This window comes from Bos mutus, chromosome 3 (assembly GCF_027580195.1).
Source record: "Bos mutus isolate GX-2022 chromosome 3, NWIPB_WYAK_1.1, whole genome shotgun sequence".
Lineage (NCBI taxonomy): Eukaryota > Metazoa > Chordata > Mammalia > Artiodactyla > Bovidae > Bos > Bos mutus.
Genome location: NC_091619.1, coordinates 56931641 through 56957021, shown reverse-complemented (window position 1 = coordinate 56957021; position 25381 = coordinate 56931641). Strand labels below are relative to the sequence as shown.

General features: G+C 39.8%; 1 protein-coding gene across 5 annotated transcripts in view; it reads right to left on the bottom strand.

Annotated features, from left to right (window-relative positions):
• Window positions 1-21956, bottom strand: part of MCOLN3 (mucolipin TRP cation channel 3) — a 35605-nt gene extending 13649 nt beyond the window's left edge. Inside the window, exons 1-6 of one of the 5 annotated variants that reach the window (XM_070367763.1) lie at window positions 21809-21956; window positions 15566-15795; window positions 12004-12171; window positions 8313-8466; window positions 6917-7001; window positions 6744-6840 (exon numbers count right to left, since the gene is read on the bottom strand). In XM_070367763.1, coding sequence (XP_070223864.1) covers window positions 6744-6840; window positions 6917-7001; window positions 8313-8466; window positions 12004-12171; window positions 15566-15793 — 732 coding nt within the window. In that variant the 5' untranslated portion in view covers window positions 15794-15795; window positions 21809-21956. Of the gene's footprint in view, window positions 1-6743; window positions 6841-6916; window positions 7002-8312; window positions 8467-12003; window positions 12172-15565; window positions 15796-21245 lie in introns of all 5 variants that reach the window. The other 4 variants (XM_070367764.1, XM_070367762.1, XM_005888446.2 and 1 more) reach the window with 4 other exon arrangements.
• Between the last annotated feature and the right edge of the window lie 3425 nt (window positions 21957-25381).

Genomic DNA, 25381 nt, shown 5'->3' with positions numbered 1-25381 from the left:
TTGGCTAGGGACAGATTTTTAATGTTGTTCTTACTAACACAGATGCTCATTATTTCCGTCTTGAAACATTTCAGGTGGAGCTTTTTCAATTTTCCTTCTAAGATTCGTTTTCCTTGTCATTCTGGAACCACATGTACAATACTACAAAGAATGTGGTCACAGGGAACCAACAGTATGTCTGGCTTCAATGATAACGGTTTGGGGACACCAGGCACCAATAGGACAAAGCCACGCCAGGATACCTTTCATAGCTCTTCCACTGTCTCCCTCTTCAAACTCCCCCCACCTTCTCCTTGCAGACACCTGGAAGGCAAACTAAGGAAATTAGTCTGGTTTGGGGGTTTTGCTTTCATTTTTGGTGCCTCTTCTCTCAAGTCCTAAAGTAAAAGGAAAGTTCTTTTCAAGTCTGCCATTTGCGATGTTAGTCATTCAGCTGTGCCTGACTTTGTGACCCCATCGACTGTAGCCCGTCAGGCTCCTCTGTCCATAGAATTCTCTAGGTAAAAATTCTGGAGTGGGTTGCCATTCCCTTCTCCATGGACTCTTCCAGACCCAGGGATTGAACTCAGGTCTCCTACATTGCAGGCAGATTCTTTTCAGTTCAGTTCAGTTCAGTTCAGTCACTCAGTCGTGTCCGACTCTTTGCGACCCCATGAAGCGCAGCACACCAGGCCTCCCTGTCCATCACCAACTCCCGGAGTTCACTCAGACTCACATCTGTCGAGTCAGCGATGCCATCCAGCCATCTCATCCTCTGGCGTGGCGTCCCCTTCATCAGAGTCTTTTCCAATGAGTCAGCTCTTCACATGAGGTGGCCAAAGCACTGGAGTTTCAGCTTTAGCATCATTCCTTCCAAAGAAATCCCAGGGCTGATCTCCTTCAGAATGGACTGGTTGGATCTCCTTGCAGTCCAAGGGACTCTCAAGAGTCTTCTCCAACACCACAGTTCAAAAGCATCAATTCTTCGGCCCTCAGCCTTCTTCACAGTCCAACTCTCACATCCATACATGACCACAGGAAAAACCATAGGCTTGACTAGACGAACTTTTGTTGGCAAAGTGATGTCTCTGCTTTTGAATATGCTATCTAGGTTGGTCATAACTTTCCTTCCAAGGAGTAAGCGTCTTTGAATTTCATGGCTGCAGTCACCATCTGCAGTGATTTTGGAGCCCAGAAAAATAAAGTCTGACACTGTTTCCACTGTTTCCCCATCTATTTCCCATGAAGTGATGGGACCGGATGCCATGATCTTCGTTTTCTGAATGTTGAGCTTTCAGCCAACTTTTTCACTCTCCACTTTCACTTTCATCAAGAGGCTTTTGAGTTCCTCTTCACTTTCTGCCATAAGGGTGGTGTCATCTGCATATCTGAGGTGATTGATATCTCTCCCGGCAATCTTGATTCCAGTTTGTGTTTCTTCCAGTCCAGCGTTTCTCATGATGTACTCTGCATATAAGTTAAATAAACAGGGTGACAATATACAGCCTTGACGAACTCCTTTTCCTATTTGGAACCAGTCTGTTGTTCCATGTCCAGTTCTAACTGTTGCTTCCTGACCTGCATACAAATTTCTCAAGAGGCAGATCAGGTGTTCTGGTATTCCCATCTCTTTCAGAATTTTCCACAGTTTATTGTGATCCACACAGTCAAAGGCTTTGGCATAGTCAATAAAGCAGAAATAGATGTTTTTCTGGAACAGATACCACTTCAGACAAAAGATTACAAATAAACTTAGTAAGTCTAGCTACTCTGTTTCCACTCATGTTAGACTGTATGTTTCTTCCCATGACAAGCAACCAAGGATATTGATAATGTATTCTCATCTTTATCACTGCGGAGACCCAGCCTCACACAAGAAAGATGCTCAGTACTATTTGAATGAGTCAGAAATCTTTGCCAAGAATAAACCATGCTTTGCCCAAACAAAGAGCCTCAGGGTCTTTCAAATAGTAGGCGCTCATTAAATATCTAATAAACTCTGACTTAATGTCAATCACGTCTAAGCAAGGTTTAGAAGAAACTGAATTCTTTAAATGAAAAAGAAAAAATATACTGAGTGTAACTAATAACATATTAGATAATACAGGAAAAAAGATTAGTGATTTGAAGTCACAGCAGTAAAACTATTTAAAGTGAAGCACAGAGAAAATATTAGAAAAATTAAATCAAAGAAAGAGGACAACTTCAAGTGCCCAAATACACATATTATTGGAATCTCTGAAAAGTAGGGGGAAGGAGATAGAAAAATATTTGATGAAATAACACTGAGTAAATGTCAAACGTAATAAAAACTATAAACCCACAGATCCAAGATATTCAATGAACCCCGAATACAAGAAACATGAAGAAAACTACATAAAGGTATATCAGAATCAAACCACTGAAACCAGAAATGAAGAAAAAAATTTAAAAGCATCCAGAGGGGGAAAATACATCCCATACAGAAGAACAAAGATGAAGAAGACAGCAGATTTCTCATCAGAAACAATATAAACAAAAGAGCAAATTCTTTAAAGTTCCAGGGTAAAAACAGCCAGGCTAGAAGTCTATACCTTATGAAACTACCTTTAAAAAACGAAGGTGAAATACTTTTACAGACATACAGAAGTGAAAAGAACTTATTACTAGCAGATCTGCATTATAAGAAATATTAAAGGAAGCCCTTTAAGCAGAAGGAAAACCATGCCAAGTGGTTTTTATGTTATACATGTAACTGGCACACCATCACTTGAAAGTAGGCTGTAATAAGTTAAATATGTGTACTATGGGGTCGCACAGAGTCGGACATGACTGAAGCAACTTAGCAGCAGCAGCAGCATAAACCATAAAATAACACAACAAAGAGTTATAGCTAATAAGCTAACATACAAGATAGACTAGAATCCTAAAAAAACAGTTAATCCAAAAGAAGGCAGAAAAAGAAAGAAACCATATTAATAATTTCATGCAATTTAAATGATATAAGCACCTTAATTAAAAGGTAGAAATTGTTAGGTTGGATTAAAAAAGCAAGACTCAACTATGTATCAAGAAACCTACCTTAAATATAAGATACAAATAATCTAAAAGGATGAAAAAAGATATGCCATGCTAACACTAGTTATAAGAAAGCTGGAATGCTTATATTAACATCAAAGTAAATTTTAGAGCAAAGAATATGATAAGGGTTAAAAAGTGCCATTTCACAATGATTAAAAAGTTCAAGTGAACACAAAAAACCCTAGATGTCTATACACTTAATAAAGAGCTTCAAAATACAAGTTGCAAGAATTTATCAAACTACTATGAATGAATGAATGACAATGCACTACTTTTATATTATGAACCCAACTGGGCACACACAAGACAACCTTAATAAATAGCTGTTGAATCAAACATCTACCACACACCAGATAATTTTAGTAGGTCCTTCATATGTGCTATATTTTAACTTCACAACAATTTTGTCAAGTAGGTGGGCATTAATTTGGTTTTACAAATGAGAAAACTGAGGCTCATGCCAATTAAATAATTTGCCTAAAATTACATAGCTACTAACTGGTAAGCTAACATTAAAATCTAGATTTGTCTGACTCCAAATACTTTGGCCACCTCATGCGAAGAGCTGACTCATTGGAAAAGACTCTGATGCTGGGAGGGATTGGGGGCAGGAGGAGAAGGGGACGACAGAGGATGAGATGGCTGGATGGCATCACCGACTCGATGGACACGAGTTTGAGTGAACTCCGGAGTTGGTGATGGACAGGGAAGCCTGGCGTGCTGCGATTCCTGGGGTCGCAAAGAGTCGGACACGACTGAGCGACTGAACTGAGCTGAGCTGAACTGAAAGTCCCTGTATGTTACATCAGGATATACTGCCACAGTTCATGTTTATTTATGGCAAAAGTCACACTAATGGCTTTTATTATCAAATTACCTGATAGGATACAGTTTCCACCACAGTTCTATGAGATGTACTGCTAAATACACAATGAACAGTCATAGCCGGTAATTCTCCAAGAATGCCAAAAATATAACATCTGCATGTGGCTAAAGGCCAGGATGCTTTTACATTGTAATGTGTTATGGGAAAAGATCTGCATTTCACTAGTGTTTTGCTTGCTCATTCAACAAATATCTGAGTCACCTACTATATTTTCTGAGAGATGAAAAGATAAAACAGTTCCTGCCTTCAGGGAACTTTCATTCTAGTGGAGCTGATGATAAACATCTAGAAAAACTTAAAAGAGAAGGTGGTAAGACATACAATACAAAATAAAAACAAAATCTAGGGCTTCAGAGCACAGAATGTATTTCTAACTGAGAAATCACAAAGAGGTCCATGAAGAAGGTTTCAGTTGACCAAAGCCTTAAAAGATTATAAGACTTTAAAAAAAGTATCATTTCTCTACAAGAGAGAGGCAGACACACAGACACAGAGAGAGAAGACTGTGGATAACAGCTCAATTTTTAAAAAATCATGTAATTTTAAAAATTCACAACTTGCTGGTTACTATTAGGATCAAAATGTGTAGCCCAAATACAGTCTTACAGAATTAGTGCTTTTTCTTACTAAACATTATGCATAATTATTATATTATACTACATCCTAAAATATTTTTAATCTCAATTTCTGAAAATTTGATTTCTAATAGACAATTAGTTGAGTATCGTGGACATAACTTTTGATACAAACTGCTACTGTAGTACTAGAAATCTGGACCATGTGAAGGCAAGCTGTTATCAAATGCTGTCCTGCATATGCCTCTCAGCATTGCGCTACTGACTCTGATCCCTGTGAGGTGATGAACCAGCATGAGAGGCATCTTGTGCTCCATAGAGAGCATCAAAGCTCCATCTGCAACTGGAATACAGAGAAGAGGAAACTAACCAGAACTTTCAGAGGCAGCATGCAGGAGGCACAGTGAGCTATAACTTCCATAGGCTGCAAGCATCCTCAGTGAGGAAACTCAGCAGCAAGAACCCTTGGCAATGACCTTAAGCAGACTGCCACCGACTGCTGAGAGCTAACCATACAAACGTACAAACGTCTGTTCTTTGTGGTCCTTGTTCTTGGTCCTGAAGACTCAGCAGTGAACAAGACAAGGTCCCCGCCCTCAGAGAACTTACATTGAGGTACAGAAGACCGATGGTTAACAACTAAACAAGTGGGTACAAGAGTCCCTCCCCTTTATCCAAGATCCCCAGCAGATGCCTGAAATCACAGATAATACCAAACTTCATATATAATATCTTTCCTATATGGTTTTTCCTGTGGTCATGTATGGATGTGAGAGTTGGACTGTGAAGAAGGCTGAGTGCTGAAGAATTGATGCTTTTGAACTGTGGTGTTGGAGAAGACTCTTGAGAGTCCCTTGGACTGCAAGGAGATCCAACCAGTCCATTCTGAAGAGATCAGCCCTGGGATTTCTTTGGAAGGAATGATGCTAAAGCTGAAACTCCAGTCCTTTGGCCACCTCATGCAAAGAGTTGACTCATTGGAAAAGACTCTGATGCTGGGAGAGATTGGGGGCAGAAGGAGAAGGGGACACCAGAGGATGAGATGGCTGGATGGCATCACTGACTCAATGGACATGAGTCTCAGTGAACTCCGGGAGTTGGTGATGGACAGGGAAGCCTGGAGTACTGCAACTCATGGGGTCGCAAAGAGTCGGACACAACTAAGCGACTGATCTGATCTGATCTGATACATACACACCTTTGATTAAGTTTATAAATTAGGCACAGGAGAGTAAAAACAATAATAATTTTTAAAAGTGGGCTTCCGTGGTGACACAGTGGTAAAGAATCCACCTGCAATGCAGGAGACGCAGGTTCGATCCCAGGGTTGGGGAGATCCCCTGGAGGAGGAAATGGCAACCCACTCCAGTATTCTTGCCTAGGAAATCCATGGACAGAGGAGCTTACAGTCCATGGGGTCACAAAAGAGACAGACATGACTTAGCGACTAAACAATAATAATAAAATAGGAAAACTATAACATATACTATAATAAAAGTTGCATGAATGTGGTCTCTCTAAGTATCTTGTACAAATTAAATGCCTTTTTCCATCTTAACTACACACTTATCACACTGTGGCCATAATTTTTGCAGTTTGAGCTGCAACAGTAAAACTAGCATGGATTTCTTTTTCCTTCTTCACAATGTCACCTATAGATTTCTTCTTGTAGCTTAAGCAATCTCAACATACAATTGGTTTTCTGTCTTCATTAAGTTAAATGCTTTCAGTTTTTCACCTAAAGAAATATTTTGACATATTGCAATCACCAGCTTTGGGGCCATTCTTAAGTAAAATTAAGCTTATTTGAACACAAGTACTGTGATATGTAGATAACTGAGAGGGTTATTGAGTGACTAATGGATGGTATACACTGGACCAAAGGATGATTCATACTGAGGAAGGTCAGAAAGTTTTCATTATGCTATTCAGAATGACATGCAGTTTAAAATACATGAATGGTTTGTTTCTGGAATTTTCTACTTAATATTTTCAGACAGAGGTCAGAGGTTGACCATGATAACTAAAACCTCGGAAAGTGAAAATGCAGTTAAGAAAGGACTAACAGAGCTAGCTGAACCAATGTCTCCTCTGTGCATATCCAGTTAGGACAAGAACACCCTATACATTTGATCAACCCTCAACACAAGTAGATGGAACACATAACTATATCAAACCATTTTTCTCCAGACAGGAATCAAATTAGCCCAGCCCACACCCACAGTCAGAGTACCCACACTCACAGTCAGAGTAAAGTCGTAACAGTCCGGGAACTCATGATGACGAATAGTCTGCAGGTTAATGGCCTTCAGTTTAAACTGCAGCTCCACTGTTATGAGTCTGGAAAACAGGAGACTTTAGCGCAGTGAAACCACGTACACACAAACAGGAGTTACCTCCCACCTGCTTCCCTCACCTGTGAAAGTCCAGTGTTAAGTTGAGTTTATTTTCTTCTAGTGTTCCAATGTGAAAAGGTTCATTCGGTTCCACAAATAAACATTCTGCCATAGAAAGGAACAAAACATAATACAGCACCTGAAATAAACATAGAAAACTGCATCCTGAAAGGATCATATAATGAAAACTGGATATTCAGATTCTGGTATTTTTGTGAATTAAGATTTTTAAATCTAAACATCCATACCACATGGTTACAATGACTTTTATTTGTTTGTAAGACGTGATTATAACATTTCTTGAGAGGATGGAAGTAGAGAAAGATCTGAACTCTATTTCACTAATCTTGTATAAAAGGCCATCTTCCTTTCTGTCTTTTTCAGCCTAAATTTTGAGGCCCCTCTCCCTTTTTGTATCCTATGCATACATTTGAAGCCCCTAGAGTGTCTAAGATAAAATTTTCTATGTTTAAAGTATCTATTTTTAAAAAATACTATGTGTTGACAATTTTCCCTCAATAAACACTTTTAAAAAAAAAGGGAAGACACCATCTTAGAAGGTTTTTACTAGTCAGTACTAAATTCCTTTATTATTTTTCTCAAAGAAAAAGTCCCAGTGGCAACTGTTAAAAGTACTTACTTTTTAACTCAATGAACTAAGATAATGTTTTAGGTACAAATTGTAAATAGATCTTTGCTAATAGGAATAAGCTATGCTATTCTAAATTCTGGTTCTCACTGGTGGTGGTTTAGTTGCTAAGTTCTGTCTGATTCTTTGAGACTCCATGGACTGTAGCCCGCCAGGCTCCTCTGTTCATGGGATTTCCCAGGCAAGAATACTGGAGTGGGTTGCTATTTCCTTCTCCAGGGGATCTTCCTGACCTAGGAATTGAACTCAGGTCTCCTGAACTGCAGGCATATCTCTAAGCAACTGAGCTATGAGGGAATCTCATTACTCCTCAACTTACCCCTCAAAGATACTGAATAGTGAAGTACTATTGAGGGGATAAAGTTTTATATATTCAAGAATTTGCAAACATTTGTTTTATAAGGGCAATATCTATCTATTAAACTGGCTTATCCAGAAGAGAGGTTGTGGAATAAAATGGCTAAGAGCACAGCCTGGGTCAAATTTCAGCACTATCTCTTACTAGGTCCACCTTGAGCAGATTACTAAACCTTCTGAGCCACACTTTAGTCTTCTGTAAAATGAGGATAATAATAAACTTGTCTTGTTGATTTTTCGTTTGTTGGTTTGGTTAAGAATCATGAGGTATAATGAAGTACCTGGCATAACTGATACTGTTCTTACTATGACCTAATAGCACAGGCTAAATCAATATTTTCAGAGATGAAACTACTGCCTTTAAATCAAGGAGTTAAAAATGGAAGTTCTAGCTTATAGAAGAATATCACCAGTTTCAATTTCTGGGTCAATGTCAAAGGTATCGTTTCCAGGATAGATGTTTCCTTGCTTGTAGAAGTGCCAACAGACTGCCATGGCCGACTGCTCCGTGCCCTTGTTCTCAAATGCATGATTCCCAACTGAGACGTTGCATAGCTGCAAATACTTCAACCAAAAAGAGAAACAGAAAATGAGAGCACCCAGCCAGGCAGAAGTGAAGCCATGGTTCCCCTCCCTCCCTGCCTTTGAAACGGTAGGTTCCCACCTCCTGTCCAGGTGGAGACTGGAAAGTAATTGACATGCTACTGTGCACTGGGATGGCAGAGGGCAAAGAGCACTTGTGAATTAGAGTTTTGGGTTCAAGTCTCATTTCTGTGATTGTGAGCAAGTCACAAACTTTATCAGCCTCTGCTTTCTTACCTGCAAAATTAAAGGCTGAATTTAACCTTAAATAACATTTCAAGTTCTTTCCTCCTTTAAAGAACTATGTTTAGGAAGTGACTTTTACATTTAATGTGAGCACAAACTTTATTTATCTTTGAACTATTTTCAATAGTCAAGAGTTCTGCTTTACTATAATACAGGAAGTGGGATAAAACTGTTCCAGACTAACCAGCAAAGCTTTGTCTAAAGATAATTTTTTTTTAAATCTTTATCTTTGCAAGAATATAGCTTAGTCACTTTTAAGCAATATTCCCCTACTGAAAGTCCTCCCATGATTTCCTGTGTCTCAAAATAAACTTAAAAGCTCTTTGCCTGGAAAGCCCTACCTCTGGCTCTTCCCTCACTCCTTTGCACACTTGTCTTAAACATACTAAATGTTTTTCAGCCTCCAGGGCCTTTGCTGTTGCCACTCCTTCAGTCTGAAATATTCTTCTTCAGACTTCAAATCCCCAGAGAGGCCTTTTCTGACCATCTTGAGGCCACTGTTCATGTTTTATGCCACCTAATTTTTTTTCATAGCAGTCATCACTGTTGGAGGTCAAATTGTTTGTCTTGCTAAATTTGTTTAAAATCCATCTCTTACATTAGAATCTAAGTTCCACAGGGCAAGGAATTTATCAAGCCCACTGCACTAACCTGAGCACTTAGAACCAGGTAAGCAGATAGGCTGGGCAAGGGGTGGGTCCCTGGAGAAAGAGAATGTGAGACTTTGTCGTAAGAGAAGCCATTTTTGGCCTCAGCCTTTTTGGATCAAATGCTGGTTCTTAAACAGGTCTCAGTAATTAACAATGTTAAGGGAACAAATGAATGTACAAACAAATGACTATTATCAGACAAGAAAAGTAACAACAGCATAGATAACACATCCATTGTAAAGATTCCCAGTTCTGTTTCAGTGGTAAAGATTAGCCCATAACACTTAACCTTTTCTGACCCTCATGACTTCAGTCAACTAAAACTTGGACTCTTGTCAACTGCCCAAGCCCCTTCAGAAATATGCAGGTGCCTTAATTTAAAAGTTTCCCAATTTTACTGTCCCAGGAGACACTGCTTTGAGAAAGATCCCTGGTGGTCTCCTTATTTGCTGAAAATAATTAATCCTTCCTTCTGATTTTTGGCTTGGTTGGTTGTTTTGGCTCGACATCCACCAAGAGGCAAACCCAGCTCTCAGGTAAGAGTACACAGAGTAGATACTCAAATATTTGTCAAGTTAATGGTGAGGTGAAAAACTATTATAACATGATAGAAGATCTTCATCCACTAGAGCTCATCTACACACAGTAAGATGGTAAACTGCTAGGATAGGATTTGTTACGGCACCAACATTTCTGCTAGCACTGGGACTGGGAAAATGCGCCAGAAATCTACAGTAATATAATTAAGCTGTATAAATCATTAAATAGTATTATGTCCTGCATCTAGAGGAAACAGTATAATGCTAGACATATTTAGTTTTGAGATATTTCCCATACAAGGAAATAAGTGCCTTAAGTCTTTCTAAAGCTACTCAGAGTCCAATGGGTAGTTTTATATTGGGGCATGGGAGAGAGTAAGAGGAATACATTAAATGAAAAAAGAAGTAAAAGATATTGAATGTGGTAAGGTACCACGGAGACCAATATGCCTGAAATGTGAGATACCTCCTGCCTGTAACGGAGGTAAAGCCAGAAAGGCAGGCAGGGGTCACATCTGTATGGGCCCCTATAGCCCTTCTGAGTGCCCACTCCCTGTGAGGCAGTCCAGACAAGAATTACTTAAAGATCTGAACCTCCTATCATAGAAACTTGTGTCTTAAACCTACCTGTCAGTTCTTGGTGACTATCATCTCAACTATCAAAATATCTCCTTACAGCAGACAAAGATGTTTCTTTCATATCAGTCCATGTTTTCCCTATTCACTTCTCTGGAATCATGTAGAATAATTGACCTTATTAACCACAAAAACTTTATTCACTAATATTGTGATTAAGATACTTTTTTACCTTCAGTTTAAAATCCATGATAGTGCTTGGAAGATGGTAGGGAGTCACTTGCCTCAAATGGGGTAAACTCTACCCCAAATAGTATCTACCTATTTACTAGCACAAGGAATCTACCTACATGCAATTCTATAAAGCAAAAAGAAATCTGATAAACAGAACTGCCTGAATGCCAAATACTATATACTTAAGACTGTTTTTAACCTTAATAATAAAAGTCAAAATGTTTTAGGAAGAATTTATTGAACTGTGTATCTCTTGCCTCTACCCACCCCTCCTGTCAAAAAGAAATTACTAGTTTGCTTCAGAGTAATTTAGATAAACTTAGTAATCTTAAAACAAGGATCTCAAAACTTAATATCTCCAGAATTTCACTACTATTTGACCTTACAAACTGTAGGACATAATTCTATTTAACAACGCATGTAGCTTACTTCTATTATTATAGATTTCTGGACAATTTCTGTAATCTGAATGGTATCAGAAAGCCTTACTGTCAAAAATATGTATTTTATCCCATAGTTTGCCTTTGGGAAAATGAAAAGCCCTAATTACACTATAACAATTTTTGAAGAAGAGTTACAATTTTTATATATACTGCAGTTAGTACTACAGAAATGTTGTCTGCAGTACTAACTCAGGTTGGAAATGCTGACTTCAAGAAAGTTGCCAAAGATTCCTACAAAATAGGAGATTTTTGGACTTGAGAAAGTACTGTTTATAGCAAAAACAAATTGATTAGAAACTCAGAGTAGAAATTTGACCCACATGTATGAAAAACAAGCTTCCTTTTTGAAGCAGTTAATCAATGTTACAATAAAACCATTGCCTTATGTGACATAAAGGCCTTTCTTATTTTTTAAATGAATTTCAGGTCTTGGTTACTCTACACATTCTTCAAGGTTAATAATCTCATTATTTTTTAAGGGTCCCTGAACATATAAACTCTGAAAACTTAATGACTACTTACAACCAAGGTCATGGTTAATAATTTTAAATCTTTGAAGTTCTTATGTCAAGCCCTAGATCTGACTCTTTTAATTAAGTCTTTAAAGTTTCTGTCTCTCTGTTACTAAACAAAAGCTCTTCTCAACTTACAGTTTTGTAAAAGTTTGTTGGCAAAGTTAAAAAAAATTAATGGTTTCATACATGATATTTATAATTTCATTAAAAAATGCTCACCCTTGTACCCCTGAATGTCAGCTTCTATTTTGCACATTGCTAACAATTCTCCAGTCTAATCTTTCTCCAAAGTAAAGAATGCATGTGCCTGACTTACCTGGTTCACTGCAAAGACGATCTGATCATACACATCTCTTTGTGTATACACTGCATATGTGTCATCCATTCTGTCTATATATCCTTTTAGGAAGAGGTGCTTGAATGCTATAGTGTTCTCTTCCTTGAAAGCTACAACCATCTGATTACTCAAACCAAAAAAGATCAGCTTAAAAGAAAGAAAAAGAGGGTGAAACAGCAATGAAATAAAGGTCTCCACTAAATGATTAATTCATCTATTCAAGATTCACTACCTAATTAATTCCTAACATATTCTATAGAAATTAAACATTTGGCAGTTGGGATCTAATTTGTCCTTACAGATAAGGTGGGTTTCTAGTTTTAAACTAAAAGAAACTGACTTTGCATACTTTCAACATTTATTTTCATGTACGATCTCACTTATGACATTGTCCCCACCAATAAAAACTGTGGGAGCTCTGAGAAGTCCTTTAGGAGTTCTTTAGCTCAGAGGAGCAAGATAACTTTGACTAAGGAAATTGGAAGGTTTCCTAAGGGAAGAAAGAATAATAGAAGCCCTGTAGTAAGTGCATAACTTGGGGCAGGGGACATTTGAGGAGTGTGTGGAGAAAGCTAAGAAGGTCGAGTTGAACTTAGCACTTTGAGGGGGACACTGAGGACACTAGCATAAGTCAATTAGAGAAACAGTGAGGAAAAATGTGAGCAGAAACACTGAAGTCAGATGGTGCAGGAGCTTGAAGGGCAAGTAGAAGATCTCAAAATGAATTCTTCAGGACATCAAGAAGGCTTGAAGCAGGTGTACAATAAAAGAAATTATAAGAAGAAGAAATATATAAGTTTAAGCTCTTCTTAAACAAATATATAAGAAGAAATATATAAGCTTAAGTCTTATAATCAAACTATATTTCTAGGACTAATTACCAAAACTGTGATAACAAGGCCAAAAATAAAAATATTCTTTCAACTCGTCTCTAAATTTAAGTATATTAACATATTCCAATGCCTTTGACTGTGTGGATCACAATAAACTGTGGAAAATTCTTCAAGAGATGGGAATACCAGAGCACCTGACCTGCCTCTTGAGAAACCTGTATGCAGGCCAGGAAGCAACAGTTCCAGAACTGGGCCATGGAACAACAGACTGGTTCCAAATAGGAAAAGGAGTACGTCAAGGCTGTATATTGTCACCCTGCTTATTTAACTTCTATGCAGAGTACATCATGAGAAACGCTGGGCTGGAAGAAGCACAAGCTGGAATCAAGATTGCCGGAGAAATATCAATAACCTCAGATATGCAGATGACACCATCCTTATGGCAGAAAGTGAAGAGGAAATAAAAAGTCTCTTGATGAGACTGAAAGTGGAGAGTGAAAAAGTTGGCTGAAAGCTCAACATTCAGAAAACTAAGATCATGGCATCCAGTCCCATCACTTCATGGGAAATAGATGGGGAAACAGTGGAAACAGTGGCTGACTTTATTTTGGGGGGCTCCAAAATCACTGTAGATGGTAATTGCAGCCATGAAATTCAAAGACGATTACTCCTTGGAAGGAAAGTTATGACCAACCTAGATAGCATATTCAAAAGCAGAGACATTACTTTGCCAACAAAGGTCCGTCTAGTCAAGGCTATGGTTTTTCCTGTGGTCGTGTATGGATGTGAGAGTTGTACTATAAAGAAAGCTGAGTGCCTAAGAATTGATGCCTTTGAACTGTGTTGTTGGAAAAGACTCTTGAGAGTCCCTTGGACTTCAAGGAGATCCAATCAGTCCATTCTGAAGGAGATCGGTCCTGGGATTTCTTTGGAAGGAATGATGCTAAAGCTGAAACTCCAGTACTTTGGCCACCTCATGCGAAGAGTTGACTCATTGGAAAAGACTCTGATGCTGGGAGGGATTGGGGGCAGGAGGAGAAGGGGACGACAGAGGATGAGATGGCTGGATGGCATCACCGACTCGATGGACGTGAGTTTGAGTGAACTCTGGGAGTTGGTGATGGACAGGGAGGCCTGGCGTGCTGCGATTCATGGGGTCGCAAAGAGTCGGACACGACTGAGCAACTGAACTGAACTGATACAGGCTTCCCCTCCGACTTAACACAGAGAAATACTTTCACTATTGTGACATACATTATCACTTGGAAATTAAGAATTTCAATTCCAACTTGCCAAGTATATTGGGAATTAAACAACCATTTTTATGTTGATAATTAGAAAGAGCACGTGTCTCTAAAGTATTAATTCTGCCACTGGCCGTACTAGTCAGTACTCGTCACGTGGCATTCAAAAAACTTTATAAATATCAGCTCCTCATTCTGTAAACTGAAGGAGTCCAGTATTTATCCAATAGAAGTACTGTTGAAATTAAACAAAATAATGTCGTGGAACAAGATAATCACTCAAATGTCAGTTTCCTTTACACAACATCTAGCATCAGAAAGAAACTTAGGCAAGAATCTCATCAACTTCAATGAATGGAGAAAGTAACATCAACATATATACACGATCATGTGTAAAACAGATAGCTGGTGAGAAGTATACAACACAGGGAGTTCAGTCTGGCACTCTGATGACCTAGAGGGAGGAGAGGGGAGGGAGGTTTAAGAGGGAGAGTATATAATTACGGTTCATCTGCATTGCTGTATGGCAGAAACCACCACAAAATTGTAAAGCAATTATCCTCCAGTTAAAAAATAAATAAATAAAAGAATTTCACCAACTTCATATGATTGTCAGCTTCTAACAATCGAGAAGAACTTGTGGTCAATAATCAGCTAAAATGTGTGATTTCAGAGTTAAAAAATTCTCCTTAATCCAGTCATTTATTTACATATGCATTTTTCACCAAATTAAGAAAAAATATAAAGTAAAAAATAATAATAATTTTTTAAAAAAGAAAAAAATAAACCTATCACCTATTTTTCCTATTGAAATATGCTTTTATTTTTGCTCTTTTGCTTTAAACAAGAGATAATTACTCTCACTAGCAGGAACATACCTTCACAAGAGTAAATTATAAATATATATAAAGAATCACAAAACATAATTTCCCCCCAAAATGTTAAGAGAAGCCAAGGAAATGAGATTCAACATCTTCTAAAATGAAGTCTCATATTTCACTACCTATGTTACTCCTTTTAATCAGCTCCACACTCTTCTACTTCAGGGCTCCCACGATCACAGGGATGTGAGAATCCAAATAATTATGAAGAGAGAGAAATTTTCAGGCAACTAACTAGGAAAAAAAGAATTCTCTACTTCAGCAACAGCTAGCTTTCAAAGCTGATTCAGAAACCTTCAGCTAAACTTCTTGACTGGAAGCAAAATATTAAAATTTTCTTTTCCTGAAATCTAGTTACACTATGTGAGTAAAATTACAATTTAATGAAAGATGAAAAGAAACAAGTTAGGGGAAAAAAGTCTTCTTTCACAAATATGGAAGAGAGAGGATTTAAGATTGTGTATCTCCTAATTTATTGTTATGAGGCATATAGTTAAAAAGTTATTTAAAAACAAAAGAAAACACATAGTCATCTTTGTTAGTAAAAGAAGACTTTGCTAAACTCATGATCTGAGGTGCCTACCTGTATAGTCACCATTGCGATTTTTAGAATTTGTATGGCAAGTTTCCAGGGTTTTCTACCTCGAGCCCAGAACTTCTCACAAGGATTCATGAAAAAAAATTTGAGTTTTCGTCTCATCTGGTCTTCTAACAGAAGTTCCTCAGAGGGAGATGTATGCTGGTTAAAAGTGCAGCGATTTTCTTCTTCATGAGAGCTGCAGCTACTTATAGCAGCCTCAGGATTTGCCATCTCTAGGAGGAAAAACAAAAAACAAAACTGTAAGTAAAGGCAACATCTATGTTCTTTGTTTTTGCAGGATGGTTGATGGAGTCCAAAGAAAAGATCTGCTTTCAAATAAGCGCCATTGTTTTAAACTGCACCTTCGAAGATCAAGGAACAGGACAGAAAGCCGAGAAGTAAACCCTATGGTCAATTAATCCACCACAAGGAGGCAAGAATATACAATGGAGAAAAGACAGACTCTTTAATAAGCGGTGCTGGGAAAACTGAATAGCTACCTGTAAAAGAATGAAATTAGAACATTCTCTAACACGATATACAAAAATTAACTGTAAATGGATTGAAGACCTAAAGATAAGACTGCTGCTGCTGCTAAGTCACTTGAGTCGTGTCCGACTCAGCATGACCCCATAGACGGCAGCCCACCAGGCTCCCCGTCCCTGGGATTCTCCAGGCAAGAGTACTCCAGGCAAGAGTACTGGAGTCGGGTGCCACTGCCTTCTCCGAAAAGTAAGATTGGGTACTATTAAACTCTTAGAGGAAAACATAGGCAGAATACTCTTTGACATAAATCACCACAGTATCTTTTTTGATCTGTCTCTGAGAGTAACGGAAATAAAAACGAAAATAAACATACGAGACCTAATTAAACTCAAAAGCTTTTGCACAGCAAAGTAAACCACAAACAAAATGAAAAGACAACCCACGGACAAATATTAAAAATATATAGGAGAAAATATTTGCAAATGATGTGACTGACAAGGGATTAGTCTCCAAAATTTATAAGCAGCTCATGTGGCTCAATATAAAAAATCAAACAACCCCAATCAAAAATGGGCCAAAGACCTAAATAGACATTTCTCCAAAGACTTGTAGATGATCAAGAGGCATGTGAAAAGAAGCTCAACATCATTAATTATTAGAGAAATGCAAAGCAAAACTACAACGAAGTATCACCTCACATCAGTCAGAATGGCCATCATCAAAAAATCTATGAACAATAAATGGTGTGTGTGGAGAAAAGTGAACCCTCCTATACTGTTTGTTGATGGGAATGTAAACTGATACAGCCACTATGGAGAACAGTACAGAGGCACCTTATAAAACTAGGAATAAAACAACCATATGACCCAGCAACCCCAACATGTTGTTTTTTAGTCACTAAGTTGTGTCCAACTCTTTTGCAACCCCGAGGACTGCAGCCCACCAGGCTCCTCTGTCCGTGGGATTTTCCAGACAAAAATACTGGAGTGAGTTGTCATTTCCTTCTCCAAGGGATGTTCCCAACTTAGGGATAGAACCAGCATCTCCTGCATTGGAGGGAGGGTTCTTTACCACTGAGTCACCAGGGAAGCCCACTAATGGGCATATACCCTTAAAAAAACTGTAATTCAAAAAACACATGTACCCCAATGTTCATTGCATTTATAACAGCCAAGACATGGAAGCAATCTAGATGTCCACTGACAGATGAAGGATAAAGAAGTGGTACAAATATACAATGGAATATTACTCAGCCATAAAAAGGAACGGATTTGAGTCAGTTGAACTGAGAACAGACAAAACCTAAAGCCTGTTATACAGAGTGAAATAAGTCAGAAAGAGAAAACAAATATTGCATATTAATGCATATATATGGAATCCAGAAAAATGGTACTGATGAACCTATTTGCAGGGCAGAAATAAAGACGCAGACATACAGAGCAGACTTGTGGATAGAGTGGGGTAAAGAGAGGGTGGGATGAACTGAGAAAGTAGCATTGAAATATATACATTATAATGTGTAAAATGCATAGCTAGTGGGAAGATGCTATATAACACAAGGAGCTCAGCCCAGGGCCATCTGACTATCTAGAGGGGTGGGATTGTGGGGGGGTGGGAGGGCGGCTCAAGAGAGAGGGGATATATGTATACTTATGACTGATTCATGTTGTTGTACAGCAGAAACCAACACAACATTGTAAAGCAATTATCCTCCAATTAAAAAAAAAACTACAATGAAGATATTACCTCACACCAGTCAGAATGGCCATCATCAAAAAATCTACAAACATAAATGCTGGGTGTGAAGAGAAAGACCCCTCCTACACTACTGAAGGGAATGTAATTTGGCACAGTCACTATGGAGAACAGTATGGAGGTACCTTAAAAAACTAAAAACAGAACTACCATATGATCCAGAAATCCAAGTACTGGGCATATACCTGGAGAAAAACATGGTTAGAATGGATACATGTACCCCAAGGTTCACTGCAGTGCTGTTTACAATCCCCAAGACATAGAAGCAAGCTAAACATCCATCAACATGTGAACAGGCAAAGAAGATGTGGTATGAATACATATACGGAATATTAGTCATAAAAGAGAAATTACTCCATTTGCAGCAACATGGATGGATCCACAGATGATCATGCTAAATAAATGACATCAGAGAAAGACAAATATCATGTGATATCATTTATATGTGGAATCTAAAAAAAAAAAGTCATACGATGAACTTATTTACAAAGCAGAAACAGACTTCCAGTCACAGAAAACAAACTTACGGTTACCAAAGGGGAAAGGTGAGAAAGAGTTAAATTGGGAGGTTGGGATTAACATACACATACTGCTACTGCTGCTGCCGCTTAGTCATTTTGTTCTATCCGTTAGATATGGCCTGTAGCCCACCAGGCTCCTCTTTCCATGTAATTCTCCAGGCAAGAGTACTGGAGTAGGTTGCCATTTCCTTCTCCAGGGGATCTCCCCAACTCAGGAATCAAACCGAAGTCTCCTGTATTGCAGGCAGATTCTTTTACCACTTAGCTACCAGGGAAGCCCCAACATATATACACTGCTATATATAAAATAATCAACAAGACCTACTGTATAGCACAGGGAACTCCACTCAATATTCTGTAATAATGTAGATGAGAAAAGAATCTGAAAAAACAATAGGTATATGTATATGGACGATAATCAATTCGCTGTACACTGGGAACTAACACAACATTTTAAGTCAACTATAATATAAAACTTTTTTAATTAAAAAATTAAAAGAATATGATTACAATTATAAAAAAATAAACTGCATTTTGGTGTTTACAGAATCAATTAGAACACAGCAAGTCATTTTTCTTTTCATTTCAGTCACTGAATGAATTTTTACCCAGAGAAAACTACCAAGTTCAAAGGACTGTTGTTAATAGAAGACTATAGTACCAATATATAGTATGTATATGGTTTTTGCCTCATTCAGTAACAGACATAGTTAGAGTAGGGTGTCCTGAAAGCACTGGAAAGGTTTCAGAAAGCAGGCTGGACTCTGAAATTATGTGCAGAATTTTGTATATATATGGATATGGGCAATTTTCCTGGGGAGATACAGTTTATCAGATTAAAAAAAATTTTTTTAAACCATTGAGTTAAAAGTAAAAAATGTGATGTAGAGAACAAAGATTCTGTTTTGTTTCTAATCCTGGTTCTACACTGAGACACTTCTGTGACCTTATGCAAGTCATTCAGCCTGTCTGAGCCTCAGTTTTCTCTTCTGCAAAATGGGAATAAGAACATCTACACCTTCACGTGTTTCTAGTGAGAAAATGAAAATAAAGCCCTTGCACAGGGTCTAACACTAAACCATCAGCCTTACTTTCCCTACAGCCCCAGCAGACATGGCAGCTTCGTAAACAGCCAACAAAGTTCTTAAGAGGCACTGTGAGCTTCAGGGGACTTACAAAGGAGCAAAGGAGGTCTGCAAAGAACTCAGAATCTCAGTTTAAGTTCAAATCCCAATCAGCAACATCACTTGCATTAAGCTTTTTATTGAGGGCCTTTATATTTATACAGCACATTTTACTTTTCAAAGCACTTCATACTTTTTTTTGTCCCTTTGAAAGGGATAGGCCTGGTTTTACTGTCTTCATAGTCAGCTTATCCAAAGTGATAAAGAAGTCACTTTGTAAACTGGAACCCATCCTGGACTGTCCCTCAGACTAATCTTGATATTATGGAAACTTCTTCAAAATAAAATACCACAAACCACTATGGACAGTATTGTTCTTTTTTACAGAATAGAAAGGCTGATTCTGTGTGATATTTTTACCGAAAATTCTACTCAGAGATTGGGATGTGGGGAAGAGTCAGAGTGTACTAATACAATACCTAACAAGTCACTGTTTAGGTGCTTTCTAAGTCTAGAATCCAACATTTGGTTCTGAGTCAAATATTGTTAGCAAACCCACCATCTCCAAACAGTAGATACTGACTGTAAAAACTATCCATGAGGAAGGTTTTTAAATTTTTGATGAATGAAAAGATTAATAAAGATACTGCTGGGGCAATAGAGCATACATATATTTACAATAGCATATGCAGTGCTTTCAAAGTGAACTAATTATGATAGAATTCAGTAAAGTATGGTTGCTGTGTGTGTTTAAATGCCTGTCAAAGTCTGAGTACAGTAACTCCTGGATAAAGACATAGGGAGAGAAAAAAGATAATCCCTTAGGATTTTCACTCAAGAACATTTTATTTCCTTCTTCAAAAGGGTATATTAATATTTTCATCAGCATTTAAAGACACTGTATCTATGGGGTTTATAAGGAAGCTGATTCATGCCAGTTCATGGAAATTCACAGATGAACAGTAACAAAAGAATGGAACTGTTAATAATACAGCCTCTGTTAGTGAATGACAGATTTGAGCTCACATTCAGCCCTTTCTATTTTTAATACAAGGAAAATTAAACTATAAAAAAAACTATCCACACGCCGTGTAACCGTAACCATTAGGAACAAAGTGAAAAAGAAGCCAAGCACAATTAACTTACTCAGCACATCGCGCACCAAGCTTACGGAAAAGAAGATGTTCCATTCACAAGGACTGACCGCTGAACTCGCTGCAGACCTTCGCTTTACTGTCACAGAAGCCCGTCTGAAGGCGCACTTTAAAAACGGAGACTGTCCGAACCCCTCGCCACTGACAGCGAGTCGCCCCAAACCCTGCACACCCACCCGGGCGCCGCGCAGGATGCAGGGTCCGTGGAGACGCGGGTCAGGAGAGTCGATCCGCAATACTGGGTTTGGTCTTACAATCTACAAACGAACACCCTGGGGTTCTTTATTCAGGGCGAGGACAGGCTTAATTGTAGTGAACTGCAGAAAGTTAAAGCCGAAGAATACGTGTAAATATTAACAGCCTCGTAGTTGATGACAAGGACGCGAGCTCCTTTCAAGACCAAGAGAGTGCTTTCTCCCCGCGCGGGGACGCCGGCTTTGAGCCTAAGCACATCCTGCCCCTTCCTTCTAATAAAACAGCACTCCGAGTCCGGAGAAGTTGGCTGTGCAATCAGCAGACCGCCACCAAGCCCCGAGCACCACGCGGAAGGCCGCCCCCTACCCAGGCGTCGCGGGTGAGGCCCGGCTTCCCGGTGGCGGCGTGCCACAGCCCGAGTCCCCGCAATTGCGGGGGCGCCACTGACCTTGTGAGGGCTGCAGAGCAGCCGGGGGGCCGAACCGCTGCAGCTCGCACCCCGCTCCCTCCTGTGTCCCCTGCATAACGCCGCCGTCGGACCCGACCCTCCCGCCGTGTATCACGGATGGCTGGAGACACAGAGGGCTCTCCCTTTGCGCCGCGGGCGCCGTTCCCACGACACCTGATGCCTCGGGGTGCGGCTGGGCTCGGCTCACCTGCGGCCGCGGCGCGGGAAGCGGGGTGCCAAAGAGGGCCGGTGGGGGGCCTACTTCGCGGCCCGGGCCGCGGCAGGTCAGCCCACTCTGGAAGCCTCTAAAGCCCAGCTCAGCCCGGGGTTCGACGTGAGCCCAGCGGCGGTGGCACTCTCCCTCCGCCGCCTAGTGAACCCGTGACCCGCCTCCGCAGCTCCGCTCCCTTCCACGCCCCTTTCTGCAGTGGTCTTTCTGGACCTGGGGCGCAGGAGGCCGTCTGAACTAGCCTGGGGCCGCCCGGGTCTCGGAGCGCCTCACTCCCTTCGCGCCCCTCCTTGTCTGCGTAAACGATCCTCTCCGCCCTCCTCGGGTTTCTCACTTTGCTCCAGAGTTGCGCTGCCTGGGTGCGAGGGCGTGGGCTTCTGGCTTGCTCTCTCTACGTGGGGCTGCGGGGAAGGGTGGGTGCGTAAAAGAGCCAGGCAGGATGTCAAATGCCTGAAGGCATGTGAGTACCCAGCCCTCTCTAGCCGCCTTCTATTCTAATTTTTGTAGACAAAAGAAACCGAGAAGGGGAAGATCTTTCAAACTTGAGCCTTGTGCACTCTCGAGGCCTTTCGGTTTGAGGGAATTGCTATAACATTAGTGGGTGTTGACTAGGCGCTTCTAAACTGGATGTCGAGTCTGAAAGAGCCCTGAAAAGCTCTTAAAAGAAATGTGACTGGAAATACTTGAAGTAAAGAGTCTTTGCTTGGCCAGACTTCAGTCAGGTTCCTGAAACCTTCTCCTAGGCTCATCTGTGCACTTCCTTCTAAAATCCAGTTTTAGCAAGAACTTTACTAAGTCAGTTTAACTAGCAACACCCCCCTCCACCCCAGTATCTGATGATCCTCAATATATGATCCGGTTCCACATATTCCACCATTCCCCAGGTGATGTCTGATCATCCTGGCTCTTTTTCACAAGAATCCTGCTAGGTTAATTTCGCCAGAACTCCCCTTAGCCCTGTTTTCTCTTAGTAATTTTCCATCCACTGACCCCCTACCCTGCATATTTCCACTTGCCATGCTGTATTAGGAGTTGAGTTCCATTTCTTCCTCCACTGTAAAATCCCATTGCAGTGGTCCCTAACTGGATGGACACTTTAATCTGTCATTGACAATTTTTTTGAGAATAGATCTCCAACCGTAACCTTTTTCTTCATGAATTCTTTTTTTTAAATTAAACTCATCAGGAATAATGAATCAGGAACTTAGATTACTTTTAATGATACCAATTTGGATTTGTTTTCATTGATTTCTTTCTTTTTTTGACTTTGAGCTAGTTTGTAAAGGTCACTGAATTTCCATAACCGGTCGTTCCTCAAATCATATCAAGAGCTTTTAGATATTTTACAAAAACTTTTCCAAATCCTAAACCAGAATAATTTGCATAGGTAGTTTATAAATGGGAATATCTTTTCTTGCAATGGGGTACAAGAATTTTATGATGTTCGTGAACTCGAATTCCAAGTGCTATGAACAAGGTAGTCACAGGGGTCTAATTGGCACATTCAATTCTCAAGTGCAATTTGGAAAACGTAATTTAATCTTTTATGCCCCTATGCCTCCACATTTTGCACTTTCTCCACCATAACAGTGATGGTGGGAGTTTGAAATGCTTGATTGTTCAGGAACAATCTGAACTTTAGAGGGTTTTGCAGGCCTAAGTGCTAGTCCTAGTTAGAGCTGAATTAAGTAGGCTGGTGAATAGAAAAAGCCAGGCTTTGGAGTCAGGCAGGTGAAATAAGTTAGTAAGTCATGTCTGACTCTCTTCGACCCCATGGACTGTAGCCTGCCAGGGTCCCCTGTCCATGGAATTCTCCAGGCAAGAACACTGGACTGGGTAGCCATTCCCTTCTCCAGGGGATCTTCCCACCAAAAGGATCAAACCTGGTGATGGGATCTGCATGGGGGCCCGTTGTTAAAATGGCTCACTGTGCTGACCTCGAAAACAAAAGATAGTCACAGTGACACATGAAACTGACCACATTGCTTAAGCGACATCCTGTTTTTGCTGCTGGCACTTACTTTCTCAACATTATGCGACCGCCCTGCCATGGGACACCTGAGGCTCTCTCAAGACTACATGATGGCCAGACTCCAGTTGCAGGCTAAACTAACCATCCCACTTCAGGGGACCTGACTTCCCATCTACGGGTATAAGAGGGATCCACCAGAACGGTGGGCTGCTGGTTGTTCTCAAGGGCCATTCTCCCTTTCATTCTCTTTAATAAATTTCCTTTTCTCTGCCTGACTGCTGGGCTCATTCTCTTTTTCTCCACACTCGGCTTACCCTGGGGTGCCCTACACTGCAGGCACATTCTTTACCGACTGAGCCACCAGGGAAGCCCATGATGTCAGGCACCTAGGGGCCCAAATTCCCTTCTAAGCCACCTACTGCCTGGCCTCAGGGAATTGCTTAAGCTCTCCACCTTCCCATTTTCTTCCACATATAATTTGACTAAAAGGAATAAGGAATTTTAATTAATTGGATGCATACAAAGCACCCATTACTGTGCCTGGCCTATTTTATACACTTGCAAATATTAATCCTTTTTAAATTTTTATTTTTGAAAAATCTAAATTAGTGAAAAACTCAACTATGTTCATAGATTGCAAGACTCAGTATTATTAAGATGTCAGTTCTCACCAAGTTCATTGATAGATTCAGTCCAATCTCAATCAAAATTTTATACAAACTGACAGGCTATTTCTTATTTTTTCTTTTTTTAATTAATTAATTAATTTTACTTTACAATATTGTATTGGTTTTGCCATACATTGACTTGAATCTGCCATGAGTGTACATATGTTCCCCATCCTGAAACCCCCTTCCACTTCCCTCCCCAGTCCCTCTGGGTCATCCCAATTCAATGGAAATACAAAGAATCTAGAAGAGCCAAAGCACTATATTAAAATAAGGGCAAAATTTAAAGACTTGCTTTACCTGATTTCAAAAGTTATTATAAAGCTCTATAAGCATGACAGTTTGGAGTTTATGAAAAAAGACATACAAAAGTAAAACAGAATGCAACAGACTATCGATTATCTATATTTCCTACGCATACAGTCAATTGATTTTTAACAAAGGTGCTAAAACAATGTAAAGGGGAAAATTAAGCTTTTGCAATCAACATAGTGATATTATTGGTTCAGAGCAATATATACAATACAATATATACTGATGGTGGTGGTTTAGTTTCTTAAGACGTGTCTGACTCTTGCGATCACGTGAACTGTAGCCCTCCAGGCTCCTCTGCTGGTGGGATTTCCCAGGCAAGAATATTGGCGCATTTGCCATTTCCTTCAGGGGTTCTTCTCGACCCAGGGATCGAACCTTCGTCTCTTGCATTGACAGGCTCCTTCTTTACTGCCGAGCCAGCAGGAACAGTACTGACGTCAAGTCTAAAGGAAGACAGGAAATATTTACATGCTATGCTATGTTATGCTAAGTCACTTCAGTCGTGTCCGACTCTGTGCGACCCCATAGACGGCAGCCCACCAGGCTCCCCTGTCCCTGGGATTCTCCAGGCAAGAACACTGGAGTGGGTTGCCATTTCCTTCTCCAATGCATGAAAGTGAAAAGTGAAAGTGAAGTCGCTCAGTCGTGTCCGACTCTTAGCGACCCCATGGATTGCAGCCTAACAGGCTCCTCCGTCCATGGGATTTTCCAAGCAAGAGTACTGGAGTGGGGTGCCATTGCCTTCTCCGAAATATTTACATACAGAGTGAAAAATTAAGGTAAACATTTCTGGAAGCATGTCAGGAGCATATTAGAAAGGTTAATATCTAAGAAGTCTGTCTTGCTTGTAACTTGTCATATTTTAAACTGTATTCCTGGCTTTGCTGTTGAGTACTTCTTACAAATAACATAAATAGTAATATGCTTTATATATATTATATAATTAATGTTT